The sequence below is a fragment of the Sciurus vulgaris genome, assembly GCF_902686455.1.
Source record: "Sciurus vulgaris genome assembly, chromosome: 14".
Taxonomy (NCBI): domain Eukaryota; kingdom Metazoa; phylum Chordata; class Mammalia; order Rodentia; family Sciuridae; genus Sciurus; species Sciurus vulgaris.
In genome coordinates this window covers 57,881,744-57,900,437 of record NC_136475.1, presented here as the reverse complement: position 1 = coordinate 57,900,437, position 18,694 = coordinate 57,881,744, and the positions used below count along the sequence as shown (strand labels likewise).

The window sequence follows — 18,694 nt, the reverse complement described above, 5'->3', positions numbered from 1 at the left end:
GGCACAATACCCTCATTTATCTTTTTATGTGGTTCTGAGAATCAAACCCAGTGCCCCACACATGCTAGGCAAGTGCTGTACCACTGAATCACAACCATACAAGTTCTTTTTCATATACATGGATTGCAAGTATTTTTTCTCAGTCTGTGGGCTTGATTTTTCATTTTTTGATAGTATTTTGAAGAGCAGATTTTTATTTTGATAAAGTCTAAAATAATACTTTCATTTTATACTTTTCTTGCCCTAACTTAGGAAATCTTTGCCTATCTCAATATTATGAAATTTTTTCTCTTATGCTTTTTCCAAAAATTTTAGTTTCACCTTTTTACATTGAGTCTATGATCCATTTAGAGTTAAATTTTGTGTATCACACCCCCACCCCATGGACAACAATTATTCTTTCCCTACTAAATTCTATAGAACAAATTCTTTCAGGACATAGATAGTGAAGAGGTATTGGCTAACTCATTTTTAAACACCAATATTATAAAATCAAACAAAGAGATTAAAAGAAATTTATAAACTAATATCCTCACAAATACAGATATAAAAATCCTTTTAAAATGTCAGCAAATAAAAATCTGAATGTGTGAGCAATCTGTAGCAAAAATGCAAACTAGATAATTTCCCTTGGTTTCTCAAAACCATCCCATTTAAATCTCATCACACTATGATACCCAAACTTGTCTCTATGACCTATAAGGTGCTATGACTTCAACCCCAGCTTCCTCTTTAGCCACCTTCCAGTCAACTTCATTATTTATTCTGCTCTACCATACCTACACTGTGCATATTCATGCATCTTTGTGCAAATCGGATTCAGACTTAACTACCATCTATCTTAATAGTGTTGGACTCCGGAATCAACAAGGAGTTTTAAAAAGTGATTACTGCTTGTAATGCTCCTCCCCGCAAGAAAGGGAATTTTAAAAGTCTCTGGGAATGATCTTCAGGCATGTGGATTATTTTAAAACTCCTCAGGGGATGCTAAAGTGCAACCTGAGTTGAGAACCACTGAATCTCCTTATCCTTGTTCTGCCCAGAGACTCAGATTCATCTTCCCGTTCAGTCTAACCAGTGTATATCTGGCCTTCCATTTTTTACCAGAGGCCTATAGAATCATCCTTTTTGCTTTATTCCAGTAAGTGGGACTCAAGTCTCCTTTGCCTATCAACTCTCAGAATCATAGAATTTGGGGTAAAAAGGGACTCAGTTCCTCTAACCAGGAACTGTTGGAGAAGGCAGAGCTAATTTCCTTCCTTTCTTCTTCTTTTCTTTTTATCTGTAATGAGTGGGCTCAAAGAAAGAACTGAGAATTTGGAGGATCCTCATCTTTTTTATTGTATTTATAAGAGTTCTCACTCAATAAATCTCTTCCTCTGAAAGTCCCTCTGCTAACTTTTCTTTCCTCAGTGATCTGAGGTGGAGGGTGGAGTGTCAGACTAGTGTTCTCATTTTTATATGCAAATAATCACTTGATTATATTTTTTGTCCTTATGTTATCATGAATATTTCAATGAATTTTATATGGTTCATATTTATGGTGTGGGAGCTAGTTCACTTTTTGGCTCACTGCCGCCTCATCTGCATATACCATATCTCAGCTGATGTTGATTGGTCTCATTTACATATTCATCATGGTCCTATTTTCAAAGATATTTTGTTATAAACTGACTTTTCTTCCCCCTCCAGTGTTATAATAGCACGTAGATGTGTTTTTAAATTGTACTCATTTCCATACATAATTTTTTCTGGTTACCATAAATCACCACATTGTCACCTACTTCCCCCACCCTATTCAGTGTAATCTTCACACTTTATACCAAGCTGACATATGGCTCCAAAGTAATTAAAGACAATGTAAACAGTTTACAGTGCACTTTGCAAAAGCCACTTCACATTTCAGAGAGTTTAATGATTTCTTTTCTTCCCCAGCAAGTCCCAAAGCAAGGAAGAATGGGGAAGTTTGAGGTAACGATGCTGATTGGCAGAAGCTAAGGTGTGAACAGTGGCCATTTCATTTCAAAGACAAAGCTCCCGTTCCAGGTTCTGCCAAAAAAAACTTGTTTTTCCTTTTAACCTATGATAGAAGGAGAGGGAATGTGTTAGGCTGGGCTAATGAGTGAGGGAGAATCATCTGCAATGGCTGGGGCTTGTACTTTGAGTCATTTCAACAGGAATAAAGATTAGAAGGGGGGGCAAGAACCAAGCCATCTTCAGTGCCATTATTGTGCCAGACACTGGGATTAGATATTTCCGTTCCTTGATAACGCTATGAAATAGGCCATACTCTTAATATTTTTACAGATGATACCAGTGGGTCTCAAAGAGTACAACATGAGAGCAGAGCTTGAAGGGAGAAGGAAATAAAGGAAGAGGTGTGGTCTCAGAATCTAAGCAAACTAGTCTAATTCCATGTAGAGATGAGGTACATTTCATTCCAGAATATCTTCTATGCCTTATCCACTGTGTTAACTTGGATAGGGGAATTTGGTCTCCATAGCCTGTTTCCACATCTGTAAAACGTCAGTGGTGATGGAACCTGCCTCCCGTGTGACTAGACAGATGAAACGACTTCAGCACTTGATAACAGCAACAGTCTTCTACTTGTGCTGCCCCATCCATGAGCTCACTTTCTCCTTACTCCTTTCCATAATCAACACAGCAAGTAAAGTGTTCTTCTGAGTTCAAAATAAGTGATATGAATATTAATGTCTGTTTAGATTCTTTCTGCTGTGAGTGGCTAAAGAAAATAAACTCCCAGGCTCACTGTTGCAACGCTGTGGTTCTCTCTCTGATCGTGTCCCATTTCATACCTGCCCCCTCCCCCTCCCCCGTGGCACATACATTCCTTCTCTCTCTCTCTCTCTCTCCATGCTTCACCACAGTTCTTAACATGAAAAAGGAGATCTTTAACACAGGTAGGGGGTGCAGCTCCACATTGCTGAACATCCTGCTCTCCTAGCCAACTTTCAGTTCATAAAACATATCATGTTATGCAGGCCCACTGTGAGCCTTGGCACATGCTATCCCCTTTTGACTGGAATGTCCTTGTCACTCTGCCACCTTCATTTAGTTGGCCATATCTCATCCTTCGGATTCCCATGCCATTGTCGCTTCCTCGGACTCTCCATAGCCTTGCCAGCTAGGGCAACCCCCCACTATATATATTCTCAAATCACCTCTAGTGTCTACATAGTGACTACCATTTTAGCAACCCCCCACTATATATATTCTCAAATCACCTCTAGTGTCTACATAGTGACTACCATTTTAGCAATTTTGCTTTTATTTATGTGATGATGATTTAATTTCTAACAACCCTATTGAACCGTAAATTCCATGAGCATAAGGGCATGTTTGTTTTCACTCAGTGTTGAATCCATACAGTTGAATTGAATTGAATTCATTTAATAAAGCATTGAATCAGGGACATACAATAAGTATCTGACAAGGGCATGGATAAGAGTAAATGAATTAGCATGGGGGCAAGATATGATATCTCATAAAAATAATATACTAAATAATATGAAGGACATTGATCAATAAGGTAGGAGTTGATAGGCATGTGAATCCTGACTGAGGCTATATTATAACATAGGCAGTTATATAGTTATAATTTAAAATGTAGCAAACAAAATGTATGAGAAGTGTGTACAAAATAAGTGATATGAATATTATATCTGTTTAGATTCTTTCTGCTGTGAGTGGCTAAAGAAAATAAACTCCCAACAGGCTTAAAGGAAAAAAAGGGAATTTAATGGCTCATTTAACTTGATGGACATCGAGGAAGAATGGTTTTAGAAAGAGTTCTATCAAGTTCCAATGTCCTCAGGATTTAGGCTCACTCTTGCACGCTTGTGTTCTCTCTCTCTCTCTCTCTCTCTCTCTCTCTCTCTCTCTCTCTCTCACACACACACACACACACACACACACACACACACACACATTTCCCTTCCTTTAGTTCCATCGCTCAGTCCCACTCCTGGTGGGATGATGGCAGCAGCAGTCCTGGCTTCAGATCTTCTCAGGGTTCTATTTAGAAAGAAAGAGCTGGCCTTTTCCTTAATCCCATAAAAGTCTTGAGACTTGATCTGACTTGCTTAGATCACACAGCTGCCTCTGGAAGAAAACTGCAGCTAAGAGAGTGTGGTGTTCAAACAGTTTTGCCTGAATTAAGGGCTCCATCCTTAGCATTGGCGATGCCCACCCCAATTTGGAATGAGGGGAAAAAGGCCCACAAACTAAAATTCAGGGTATTGCTGGCAGGGGGATGGGGACAGGGGGAGAATGGGGGCTAAATACTGGTAGTTAGGCCAACAACTTTTTTTTACAAAGAAAATTAGTCCTGCTATCATGTGGAAGACAAAGGTCTCTGTGGCTTGGGTAGTTGGAGAAGGTTTTTGGAATTACACTAAGACTTGAATTATGGGTAGGATTTCTACAAGCAGGACTTCTAGTTAAACATTTTTTGAGTGTTTACTGTGTGCCAAGTACCGATAAAAGCCTATTATGTTTATCATTTCTCCCATAATCCCAGAAGTCAATAGATCTGGCAACCATACTATTGTTGGGACCTTTGATAAACTAACGTAAAAGTGTTCAAGAATTTGCAGTTGAATAACAAGTGGGCACAGACTGAGGAGTGATTGAAAGGAAAGGACAGGGAGGCAGTGAATACAGGCCATCCTTTCAAAAGACTAGTCCGGATAGGGAAGAGAAAAAGGTAGCATAGTAGGAAGGCAGAATTTATACAGAGAGCTTTAAAAAATTTTTTTACGAAGTATAAGTGAACTTGGTCACATGTGCAGAATGAATGAAAGAGACTATGATCTGTGAAGAGGGAGATATTGAAAGTGAAGTCAATATTTATTAAATTCTGGAAACTGTTAAAAAGTAGAGAGAAGGAGATAGGTCTAGAAAGGAGATGAGGACTGATCAGCAATCAAGAACGGAAGGTGGGACAATGGAATCAAGGTTATGTCTGGAGATTAAGGGGCACACAGTTTCCTCAGAGTTTAATTCAGCACCAGGCCCCCGCTAAGGAATGTCTTAAGGTGAAAAACATGTTTAAATAAGATTATCTTATTTTTGCCATCTCATTGTGTCAGCACAACTTGATTAATAAAGGCATGAAGTAGAAATAGACAAGCTATGTCTAAGGAAGTTCAGTTACTGAGCCTGCCACTGTGGCTCTTGGTTTATTGCTGTATCAGCTCAGCCCAATAGTCATACAACCACAAAGAGGCCTCACAAAGACTGAGCACCCAGTGAGGATCAGTAATACTTGCTTTAAGATGTTTTAAGATGGATTATTCACAATATCTGATATTCCTGTCTTTAAATATATCTCTATGCAATAATAGGAATGTTTGGGGACCCATGAGTGTCCATTAGCCATCCAGTCTGTTAGCAGGGCAGTGGGCTAATTAATCCAGGAACATGCCTTCATTCCTAAATTCTCCAATTCTGTGGTTTCCCTGGAGAACTCTGTTCAGGTGAAATCCCTGTGAGTGTTGAGGGTCCTTAACAAGGTAAGCCCTGGAAAACAGCAGGTATTAAACTGGGCTCCCATATGATTCAGAGATGGAAACTCCTGATCACATAAACCCGCCTTTGAAACTCCTCTCTTAACACACAGATGGGGAAGCCAAGCCCCTGAAAAGTAAAGTGATTTAGTCCAGGTTATGCAGTAAGTCTATATGAAAAGTAACACTCAAACTCAGGATTCTGACCACTTTCCTCTAAGCGGGTGGCTTAATTGCTGCAAACACATTGCCCTCTCTGCACTTTGTACTCCCTTTGTTAATGGATTCCTTTCTTGCTTCCCTGGACCTCAGGAAGTAATATTCTTAAAGGGGGGTTAAAGAACTAAGAGGGAAAATTGAACAGCTTCAAAAAAGGAGAAACCCGTGAACTGGAGGGGAAGTTTGCTTTCATCTTGTTGCAACAAAAAAATCATTTCTTTCTGAACACTCAGTCTATCTGTTGCTGCACTTATTGGCATTTAAATCCTGAATACTGAATCCTGACTGAGACACAGCAGAGAACAACACATCTCCCTCCTCCTATGAACCATGAACAAGGACCAGAAGCCTTCAAAAGGAGGGCAGGATACTTTAAGTGTGGGTGAAATTTTTGTGTTCTTTATTGCTGTAACCTACTTTGAGAAAACCCTATTTGGGTTAAACCCTAAATTAAATGAGCCTAATAAAAAGTGAACATTTGCAGTAATGAAGTAGTCTTCTATTTCCAAAGGAAATCTCTGTCAGTGCGGTAAACTTGCCAATACTTTTAAATGTTTATATGACAATTACCATTTGCCTGTGCATGACTTGGGAACAAGAAGTCCAGAGAGTACAAATACTAGACCCTGCTGTCAATTAAAAATTAGCCAGAGACAGTAGAACATATCTCTGAAAGAAAAAGGATATAAGCAGAGAAGATAGGGTTCAGTTTATGAACATTCAACTCACAGGGACTTTGGAAGCCACCTTGGGTGGAGGGGGAGGGGGAGAAGGGAAGTTGGGGGAGAGAACAACTTTTGGGTTGACTTTGGCTAATTTCAATCAATGGTCATGCCTGGAAAGATTCCACACTATTGCTTAGGAAGCATAGTAAGGAAATTTAATGGGAGGAGTTGCACATAGTTTGCTTGTCACATCAGTTTGACTTCTGAGTACATATGTCCCCCTGAAGGATTGGTTTCAGGACCCATCTCTGGCACCAGACTCTAGGGATACTCAATTCTCATATTGGTGTAGTATTTGCATAGAATCTATGCACATCTTTTCATATTCTCTCATATACTTCCGTATAATTTTTCTCCAGATTACTTATAATATCAAATATGTATAATCTATGTAAATAGTTGTATACTGTATTGTTTAGGGAATAATGATAGGAAAATATGTACATGTTCAGTAGATACACATTTTTCAAAAAATTTCAATTCACAATTGGTTGAATTCACTGATGTAGAACCTGTGGATTTGGAGGACCCACTGTGTAGAGCAGCATAATATGTCTAATCTGAGGTTGCTCCCTAAAGCCCACACAAGGTATTTGCACACAGCAGTGTTTGTACATACATTTTCTCCAGGTCCCCAAATCCTGCAAATGCTCCTTTGGGAATGACTCGAAGCTTGGTGAGGACAAATCTCCTGAAAAGAGAGTAGATATAAAATGTCACAACTTATGCATTAATAAATAACCAAGTACCTATAGTTCAACACCAGTGAACAGCCAACATATACTAAGGGCCTACCATTGCAATCATGAATGAGATTGCCTATACATTCTCTCTCTTCATCTTCAACATAAAGCAGTGATGTTGGCACTGTTAATCTCCCCATTTTGCATGAGGAAGACTGTTTAGAGAGGATAAAAATTTTATCCAAGTTCACATGGCTGGTACATGACAGGACTGGGATATGAGCCTTGCTTGTCACCTCTGTTCTTTGTCATTTCCTAACCATGTGGACATGTCAACTTCAAATACCTCTTCCTTCATTGTCCTGCTGTACTGAACTTGCATCCCATTCCAAAGGGAAAATGAAACCAACTGAAGAAAATGTCCTCAGGCTCTCATGTGACTCACTGCCATCAACACCATACTCCCGCCTTTCCTTTGGGCAACATGGAGAACTGTCCAGGGTCCTGACCAAGAATAGCATGTCCTTTTCACACTCTATCTCTTCCCTTCCCTTCTCTTCTACTCCAGGTAACCACTGTAGCACTTTCCCTTTCTCTCATTGATTGATGATTTCATCCATCTATCTCTCCTCCACTACTGAATTCTGCCCATTAATAGAAAAATATGCTTTAATTTCTTACATCTAAAAAAATCTTCTATTAATATCAGCCATCTTCAGTTTTGCCATTTCCTTCTACTTCAAAAAATGTGTCTCGCCCCTGCCAAAAAAATTCCATCCAGTAGCTCCTCATCTCACTCAGGGGAAAAATCCAAATTGTTTACAGTGACTTTCAATACTCTGAAGGAGCTTCTGGCTTTCTATTCCTCTAACCTCAGTTTTTTTTTGAAAGTTTGGTAAACATTTTAATTCTGATAAAATAATTTACCATGTGTGCTATAAGTAATATTCCCAGATTCACCTACTCCACATGTATGCATAATCTCCTAATAATAAAACTTGAAATGCAGTGATTAGGATGTCCTTTTGAGAAGCAAGAAGGAACTTCATTACATTACTTTGCTTATCCTGCTCTTGTCACAGAACCCTCTTGCTATTCTTTGGTTACACCAGGTTCCTAATGATTCTGCATTTGCAGTTCTCTCTGTTGAGAATATTTCTCTCCCAGATATCCTCAAGTCTTGTTACCTCAGCTCCTCTTGGCTCTGTTGTCATTTTCTCAGTGAGGTTTTACTTCACCACTCTATTTAAAATGACAATTAGCCAAGCATGGTGCCTGTAATCCCAGTGGCTTGGAAGGCTGAGGCAGGAGAATTGCAAATTCAAAGCCAGCCTTAGCAACTTAGTGAGGCCCTAAGCAACTTAGCAAGACCCTGTCTCAAAATAAAATGTAAAAAATAAAAAGGAAAAAGGGCTGGGGATATGGCTCAGCGGTTAAGTGCCTTTGGGTTCAATCTCTGGTACCAAAAATAAAACAAACAAACAAATAAATAGATAAAGATATTTCAAATCTCTTATGTGGCCCCTGCTTAAATTTTCTTCATAGCAATTCTGCTATGTTCTACATTCTGTTTCATTACCTGTGTATACATGTATTTATTTATCTTTTTCTCATAACTAGAATGTAAACTCCAAGAGGGCAGGGATTTTTCTCTGATTTGTTACTGCTGTAGAACAGTGCCTTGCACACAGCACGTGCTGAATGGCTGAATGATGGCTATGATACAGTCTGAAAATTTCTTGGCTCAAGGGTGAAATTAAAAGTACCCTTTGGGAATCTCTACAGCAGGTATACTACTCTTTCTGTGGCTTTCCTCCCTCTGGCTTTTTCTTGATTTACAACTGATGAACAGGGATTTAGTTTATTTTTCATTGTAGCCCTTCCTTCCACAAGGCAGTCTGCAGGCAGGAACTGTAATTAAACACTGTGAACTAGGACAGTTTTATAAAACTCACTACTTTAGTCTCCTATCATCTGCTGATGTAAGTAAAACTAGTTTCAGATAGAGGTGCTACAGAGGCAAACTGGTGTTTTCTTTCCCTTTGTCTACATTTGGCTCTCATGTGCACCTGCTGTATGGTGAGGAATCATGAGAAAGAATTCTGTGTGCTGCTCTGCTCTAAAGAAATTTATATTACTTCTTGGGAAGGCAAAATCAGACTTTGAGACTGACAGAACCAGTTGTGGGCTATAGTTGATGTAATAACCAAAAGTGTTACTCAAGGGAAATAATGAGAAAGGACCCAAGTACACAAACATATAGAAGGATCTACTAGTTCATGCTAAAATATCATTTTTATAAAATCATTTAAACAAAAGTAATATGATTTAGGATTTGGTGTAATAGATCTGGAAGAGTTCCAAGTCGGCTGCGTGATCAGGAGGGTGCACAACTAGTGCTTTACAGTGTGAATTTTTCCAGGGTATCCTGGGAGTGTTAATTCCAGAATGTCCTCACCCCCAGGATGCCCAAATCCATGAATGCTCTAGTCCCGTATACAATATGGTGTGGTATTTGTGTATGACGTATGCCTATCCTTCTGCATACTACAGTATAAGTTATCTCTAGATTACTTATAATAACTGATGCAATGTAAGTGCTATGTAAATAGTTATACTGTATAGTTTAGGGAATAATTACAAAAGTCTGAACATATTCAATGCATATGCAATTTTCAAAAAAAAATTTGATCCACAGTTGGTTGAATCTTTGGATGTGGAGTGCTGACTGTACTGTATTGCCAGTGTTTGGTTTTAGATGCAATATTCAGCAATTTATTATAACATAGACTTTGTATTAGATTAGTTGGTTTTGACCAACTTTGGGTCAATGCAAGTGTTCTGAGTACATTTAAGGTAGGCTAAGCTATGATGGTTATTAAATGCACTTTTGATTTTTGATGCTTTCAATTTATGATGGGTTTATCATGCTGTCAGTCTGAAAGCATTTGTATAGATTAAGTTTAATTTACATTAACTTTGGTATTTCATAATTGTAAGTTAGTGTTCTGCATGCATTTATTGCTAAGATAGACAATGGTTTATTAGAATAGTATTTAATGCTTATAATTTTATCACTAAAGATGATTTTTATTGAAAACTACATTTATTTGAATGTTTATTAAAGAAAACTGTATTTTATTTTCAAAGTTGTAAACTCTACTTATCACAGAAGGTTTATTTTAACCAGAAACTTTCTGATAATTCATTATAACTTTGATGACCTAGTTGTAGTCAACTAATTTAAGGGTGTGTGCAAAGTTCCTTTAAATCAAGAATACAGGTAAAGACTTCATCCTTGGTGAATTTTTATTGTAGAAATGAAGTAAATGAAAGTCTAACAGATTAACTTTAAAAACATATTACAGCATTCAAGTTTGACTTAAGAATGTAATACAAATTAATTCTTAAGTGAGAATACAGAGAGACAACACAGAGACAGACAAAAACAAAAGCTATTTCTTTGGAAAGATTAATAGAATGGAAGAAAATCTGTTCATATTGATTAAGGGGAAAAATGAGAGAGAGAAACAATAAAAGGCAGGAAAATGAGCTTAACTTCACATATAATATGTTTTAAGTTAGATAACTCTACTAATGATTGATAACATTAGATTTGAAAAATAAAACAATATGGGTAATTTTCATAGAAATATAATATTATAAAAATGGACTCAAGAAGATACAGAAAATGCAATAACAGATCTATAACTATTAAAAACTGGTTGGTACTTGAAGAGCTACCCACCAAAAAACAAGTTCAGAATAATCTGATTTTAGAAGTTAATTTTACCCCTTTTAAGGAATAGAAAATCCAATCTTATACAAACTATTCTAGAGATTACCATTTTAAATGAAGAAATGCTCTCCAACCCATTTTATGTGAATTGCGCAATATCAGTCACAAAAATAGACTTTAGCAATAAAAGAGTGAAAAAATTAGGCCAAATGTACTTATTAATATAAATGGAAAATCTGAAATAATATAGTGGCAATGTATATCCAGCAGGGTCTAAAGAAATAATATATCGCCATTCAGTTTGGATTTCTCACAGAATTCAAGAGCTGCTTAATATTAGGAAACTCTATTGAAGAAGTTTCATATAAAGAAATTAAAAAAGAAAAACCACATAATTTAATTAAGAGGCACAGAAAATGTATTGATAAACATGATACCGATCAATGATAAATCTTTTTGACAAAAAAGAAAAAAAAGGGAACATTTCAAATCTCAAAATGGGCAAAATCTATCAAATATTAAAATATCATGCTCAGGGGTGAAATACTAGACACATTTCATTTAAAATTGGAATGAGTCAAGCATGCCTGCTATTAACTCTTCTATTCAAAATTGTTCTGGATGTCCTAACCTACACAGTAAGAGAAGAAGAAAAAGAAATATCAGGATTATCGATGAAAAACTTGTCATATTCCACAGAAAAGATAACTGCCTACACATATGGAGAAACTCTGTAACCATCTGAAAGATCACTGTTAGAACTAACAAGAAAGTCTAACAAGGTAGATGGGTATATGATTAGTACAAAAAACTGTTTGGCATTCTTATGTTGTGCTTCTCCCACATTAAAGTATATCAATTAAATGTTACATAACTTGAACAGCATGAAGAAATTAACATAAGAAAAAAAGACTTAAGACGGGGAGAATAATCAAATACTTAATTAAGAGAAATTAAAAACCCAAGCAAACAGAAATAGGTTTATAAATGAGAAACCTCAGTATTGTAATTATGTCCATTTTAGTCCACTTTAATATATATAAACTCAAGCCTGACCAGTCTAAGACACAGTAGTTTTTTGTTTGTTTTGGCATGTGTGTGTTGAAATTCATTAATTAATATTCATATGGAAGACCACGTTTCAAAGAGTAGTTAAAATAGTTCTAAAGAATTAGAACAAGATTGAGAGAATTGGCATAAAAGGCAACATGATTTATATAACATTATAGTGATTTAAAAACTCTAGTATTAAAATGTACTCAAGAATCAACTAATAGAAGAAATAAAGGACATAGTAATAGACCACAAACAAACAAAAATGAGAAATGTCAGGGTGTCTTTAGAAATAAACTGAGGAAGATAACAGATCACTAAGGGACGATAGAACTATTGATTATTCATATGGAAAAAATAACATAAGACCTCTGCTTGTTACCCTATTAAAAGCTCAATTCCAGGTATCTTAAAGATTTAAATGGAAAAATTAAGACTTTAAAACTTCTAAATACAAGGTAACATTATCCTCAGAAGACTTTCTTAGAAAGGATGCAAAATTAGTGCACCAAAATTAAAAAAATAAATTTAACACCATTTAACAATAATTTCTGTAAAATGAAGACACACAAACCAAGAAGAAAAGCTATAAACTGGTAGGAGATATTTTCAGCACATACAAGTGTATTAAGTTATAAAATACTTTTCAAAATAATAAGAGATATACAAACAACTCAGTAGAAAAATTGGCAAAAGATATGAATGGGAAATTCATGGAAGAGAAAATTCAAATGGCCAATAAACATATGAAAAGATACTCCACTTCCCTAGTAATCAAGAAGATGCAAATTTAAACAATAATTAGATATTACACTGGCAAACATGAAAAGGAAAACTTTACAATATCGGTGCTGGCAAGGCAATGGAACAATAAGACATTTTTTTACACTCTTGATGGAAGGGTAATTTGCTACAAATGTTTTCAAGAGCCATTTGGTAATATGTATTAAACTGGAAAATACAAATGCCCTTAGACATGGTTGTGCCATTCTCTATCTCTGCCGCATGTGCACATGGAGAGAGGTAAAAAATTAATGATTGCAGCATCATTAGGAATCCAAGAAACTGAAACCTTAAATGTTCACGAACAAGAGCACGAATAAATATTAATATACTATGGTACATTGAGACAATGCCAAATTATAAAGCAGTGGAATGACGTGACTATAGCTGCAGAGAACAATTGGGATAAATTTCCAAATCATGTTGAGAGAAGAAAAAAGAAAGGTTGACAAGCTTCATTTAAAATGTGAATGGTATGATAAGATTTTTATGAAGGTTGACAACGTGCAAAACAATATATATTGCTTTGTATAAATCATGCATTTTTGTTCTGTAGTCTTGATGCTTTTATTTTGGGGGCTTTGCTGACCCTGAAAGAACTGACCTGTGAGCCTACCTTTTATTGCAAACCAAAGAATCTATAGTTCAAACTTCCAACCATTTCCTTTAGCAAGCTCTTGCGTTCTGAGCCACTATCTCTTGCTCTTATCACACTAGGGTCAGACATGTAGGGGACAGTACCACCTTCATCTGCAGAGTCTGAAGTTATTCAAACTAGCCTATCTTAATCTGTTTACCTTGTCTGTCCCATACCTTCTCTAGGACCATGATAAAGTTTCTTGACCACACTATCCCTTGCTTCCTCTGTTCTCTGACTGACAGGGTGCTTCCCTGTGTGTCCCCACCCTTCTGTGGTATGATCCTATTTTGGGAGGGTGGTCTGTGAGTATAATGAAACAAACTATCTTTTCAGTGACAGCTGACTATCTCTTTGCCTCACCATATCTAAATAACAAAGTCTGTATTTTAAAACATGTACAGAGATGCATATACACTTATTATAAAGAAAATAACTTCTGAGAATGACTTGGCATCAGAATCAACATAGTATTTGCCAACAAGAGGAAAAGGAGTGGTATGAAACAGTATCTAAAATATCCTTTTTATAAAAGAACCAAACAATTATGAACAAACATTAAGATTTGGCAAAGCTGAGTGATATTTTATGGATAATTTTTTCTATATTGTTCATGCATGAAATATTTCATAATTTTTCAAGATTGAAATTCTCACCAGTTCATATCCCAAGTGTCATTTATTTACTTACTTGTTTTTAAACAGAGATGTTTAAAAGTATCATCCTACCATCCTTGTCAGATGGCACCTTTACCCCACTCTAGGGACATAAAGCACATGAATGGTTTCTGTAAGTATGCATAATTCACCAAGATGACTCTGAATTTTTTTTTCTGGATTATATTGCAAGTTACTTAATGTTTCCTCCACGGTAAATGGGATGGGTGGGATTTACTTTTCTCTTCCCTGAAATTGGGAAACCGTAGGATTTCCTTGAACTCTGTCTCTGTTAGAAGCAATTCATATCTTGGGCAGTCCATTCACCCTTGGCCAAATTTAATTTCCCTGTCTGGCTTAAAGGAGAATGGTTTAAAAGATTCCATAAAAAGCTTTTCTGGCAGCCTGGAAAATGGCCAATATTCTTTTTGAGAAAGCTGCCTTTTTATGATGGCCCAAGTGTAAATGACACTCTGCTCAGTGTTCTTTGAATTTCACACAAGTTTAAAAATTAAAGTGAGAACAGCTTGGTAAAGGATATAAAGAAAAGAAATTGATCATCTTCCTGACCTCAAAATGCTGAGTTTTTGTGCTTCACGCTGTTTGGGTCAAATTCTTACCCTAATTAACTTTTGGGATTGTGTTTAGGAAATTTCTCCAGAGAAGTAGATTGAACTGAAAAACAAACTATACAGGAAAAAAAAATTAGTCTAAGGAACTAGAATTAACTCTCTCCCATGCCCCTACAAATAACCACTCCACTTTCAACATCATTAGGGATCTAAATGGTTGCATTTCTCATGTTGTAACACATGGGTTTGTAGCCGGGGGTGGTCGGAGCAGATATTAGGTAAGAAGAGGTGGTTTCCATATAAAGTGACCTTAAATTAACATTTTGAAAAACTCCTTCACATTTTGGCTCAAATTCTAACTGTCTAGGATATAAAATAGATGTAACTGCCCTGTGCCTTCATATGAGGTCCTAGGTCATTATCAAATACAGAGAAATTGATCCAGCCAGCATATCCTATCACTCACATGCGGCTTGTAAAAGTAAGTGAAAGGATTCATTGGGGGTTATAAAATCTCCCAGTGAGGATATCTGGGTACAGAAGCATTTGTGTTCTCTGTATCCCTCTTCTATCATGTGGAAAGCATGCTTGTCCTTCACATGAGCTATTTAAAGGGATTGTCATGCATTTTCTGCATTTAGGGGGATGGGAAGAATAGAACATGATTCAGGTGTTATGTGTAAAGATAAAGAGTGACCAGTTGCTTTGGGAGAGAGTTGCAGGTCCAAAGACAATTAGGTGAGGGTATGGATTTCCTGGTGAGCCAGACCTGGACCCAGCAGGGAACAGTTTATCCTGAGAAAAATGGATTTGCCTGTATGGAGAACTGATACCAAAAGAGAAGTGGTATGGAGTGGACACAGGAAACAAGATGGAGTGAAGTCTCCAGCAGGAGGGTATACTACCAACACCATGGGATCTCCCATAGAACATTAGCATTTGGATACCTGCCACACCACAAGGGTCCCAAGGCCAGATGGTCACTGTGCCATCAATCTAGCTCCTTTCTCTCCTGTCTGTCTCCCTGCTGGGTCCAACCCTATTGGGACCAGAAACAACAGCAACTGGAGAAAGAAATGAAATAAGGGAGAGAGAAGAAATGTCTTCTTCACCTATTGTGGGTTTTCAAGCTGAGGGAAGCTCATGCTGTGGAGGAGTGCTTTCAATAGCATGAAAGAGTGAAACTTTAATACTAGAGAGTGCTGGACTTTAAGTACGTTTATGCAACTGGAACAGCTGTGGGGCCTGTCAAGCTTCATCTTGGGTATGGAAAAATGAATCAAGAGAGTGTGCTTACGTCCATCTTGATCAATATATTATGATTTCTGAGTTGGCAAAAACCTCCAAGTCATCCTTTGTAATGCTACATCTGTGGGCAGAAAAGTGTCATGAACTTAAGTGAGACAATGAGTGGAAATGAGAGGGAAGCCTTCTTATTTAGCTCTTGTGATATGGGATATTGAGCTATTCAGGACAGAGAGGGCAATTTGGCTTTATCTCTTGGCGCGGTTTAACATAGTCAAGAAACAACTGCTAGTCACCGCACAAAGGTGGGGACTGTCTACCAAATATCAGAATGGCTGACTGAAGGCGGGGAGACCATTTATTCAGGTAAACTTCCAGATAATCTGTCTCATGTAGATGACCCCCTTGTGTCACTCAAGTCACAATGCCAGAATGTGTCGCTTAGGGAAGTTGATTAAAAGCTCATAAGATAGAAACTCAAGTGAGGTAGGCACCCCGCCAATCCAGGCTTCAGTCATACCTCATTGACCTGATTCGCCGTGACTTCCCTTCAACAACCTTTCTGGAGTGATGATTCTTCACTTTTATCATCTCCCAGGGAGCAAGTGCCTTCTAATAGCTGTTCAAATCTGTTTTCCTTTTCCTTCCATTTATGTCCCTTTATCTCAACATCTGTGCTGGGCTGAGAGAAGGGACGAGACACCATTGCTTACTATATATCACTCCTGACTTACCTCCTCCTTCCTGCAACCTTTCACCAAGGTTGTGGAGACTTTTCTTCCTGACTCCCTTGTTTGCAGTGACTGGTCACAGTTTATCACCTGCTCTCTTTCATCTTCTTTACCTGAATATGATATCTGGTTTATAATTCATTTTCATACAAAAGCTTTGGATGAAGAAAACAACTTGATGAAGAGAAAACATCACTGGGGTCAAAATGAGAAGTTTGATCTCTATTCTGGCTCTGCTACAGGTACTTAAGTGACTGGGAACAGTCAAGTCCCATCTATAAACCGTGCAGGTTGCACCAGTTGATCTCTAAATCTCTGTAAGGTAATTTTTACAATGTGGTTAGTAGTGGAATCCTCTTCAGGTTCTCTCGCACTTCAGGCTTATTCTGGTTAAAGTAAAAGAGGCAAATTTTACAGTAAGTGCTCAACTCAGCATGAAACCCATCCTTGGGGATTAGAGAACAAGGGCTAGCCTTTCTTTTTCTTGAGTCTAGGTCAACCTCTCTTGAGCTCCTTTTTTTTCCATCTCTGACACTACCCAGGACCAGCCCTAATCCCCTCATGTCTGCAGCCTTGACTGTGACCTACTGTCAGATCCTCCTCCTCTGGTCTCTATGGTCCAATCTGTTTCACTATGATCAGAGTGGTCCTCCTAAACACTGCTTCTCCCACTCAAAAGCAAGGGTAAAGCTAAAGTCAACAAAAATTAAAAACACAAAGCTCTTCAAGTGCTCACCATGCCTCTCCATCAACCCACTTGAGGCTTCCACAATCTGCCTCTCCCTTCATTCCAGCTAAAAGCTCTACTACTTCCTGCAGGTGAACTCACTGGCTATCTTTAGCACTTATTGGCTTATGTTGTATTTGTTCTAAAATAGCTCAGGTCTAGATCCTATCTCCTAAGCATATGGGATGGTTGTACAGAGTAGGAACTTGTTTGGATTCCACAGAGCTTAGTCAGTACTTTGCATATTTCAGGTCTTTGATATGTGTTAATAAATGGGGGAGAGTGATGTTCATGCTGTTGATTGTTCTTAGTTTTAAGACGTCTGAGTATTTCATACTCTAAATCAAAGAAATTTTCAGTCCATTTTAAAATTATTCCTCCCATACTGATCAGTTTTGTTCAGAACAGAATCTAGAATATTTATGAATTATTGAAAAAGGAATCTAAATAGGAACTTAACACAGACATGATGAAAAATGTAAAGAGTATTTTTTATGATATGGGAGAGTATTTGGTTGTAAAGTAAAAATTGCAAATCATTGCCCATCAATGAAATCTAGCCCAAAGAATGTTTTGTTCAGCCCATATATTATAGAAATTTGAACTGGTTTCCAGCACTTCAATTATGCAAGTTCATCTAAAATTGTAGATTTGTGGCTTTTCTTGGAACATATAGAAGATGTAGCAACACTGGGTTGCATTCCCATAGAATCACAATGGGCTACAGTTGATGATGTGTGACATCTTAGCTGTGGCAGGAGCCCTAGGTGACCAGAGTCTGGCTATGATTTGCTGTTTTCTACCTGAAGACTTTGAGATTGGGGTTTCTGTATCTGAAAACTCACATTTTGAATGGGTTTGAACACTCTAGAACCCAGGGATTCTCTCCTGGCGGTATATCATCATTGTCTGGGGGAATTTGTACATGCTCTGAGTCCCTGACTTTGCCCAGGACATAAGGCAACCTTATTTTAAAAGCTCTGCAGGTGATTTTAATGCATAATGAGGTTGAGGACCCCTGCTTTGGAGAGCTGGCACAAAGAACCAGCAGCAAGTTGCTCTGATCAGTAGTTAGGGAGTTGGCAAGCACTTGTGAGCATGATGGGGCAGGTTTTTAAAAGCTGCTCCTACCCCACATCTTTCTCCTTTCAGAATGTGGTTAGAGAATAATCTAAGCTGTTCCTGACAACCTGGGAAGAATGAGAAACCCTAAATTAACACATTAGTATGTGTTATGATTTTTTTACTATGATTTTTTTGAATAACAAAAAATGTACTGCAATAAATAAAGAGATATATATTCCCTTGGAGACTTCTTTCTTGGATCCAAAGAGCTCAAGTGTTTGGGTAACCTGGCCTGGATCAGAGTGGGGAGGACTCTACCTCAGGTGTGTTA

General features: G+C 37.6%; 1 protein-coding gene across 2 annotated transcripts in view; it reads right to left on the bottom strand.

The window, feature by feature from the left end:
* FSHR (follicle stimulating hormone receptor) overlaps window positions 1-18,694 on the bottom strand; it is a gene marked incomplete at both ends in the record, with an annotated part of 150,949 nt that overhangs the window by 78,315 nt on the left and 53,940 nt on the right. For both annotated transcript variants that reach the window (XM_079111628.1, XM_079111629.1), the window contains one exon: window positions 7,092-7,163. In XM_079111628.1, coding sequence (XP_078967754.1) covers window positions 7,092-7,163 — 72 coding nt within the window. The remainder of the gene's footprint in view (window positions 1-7,091; window positions 7,164-18,694) is intronic.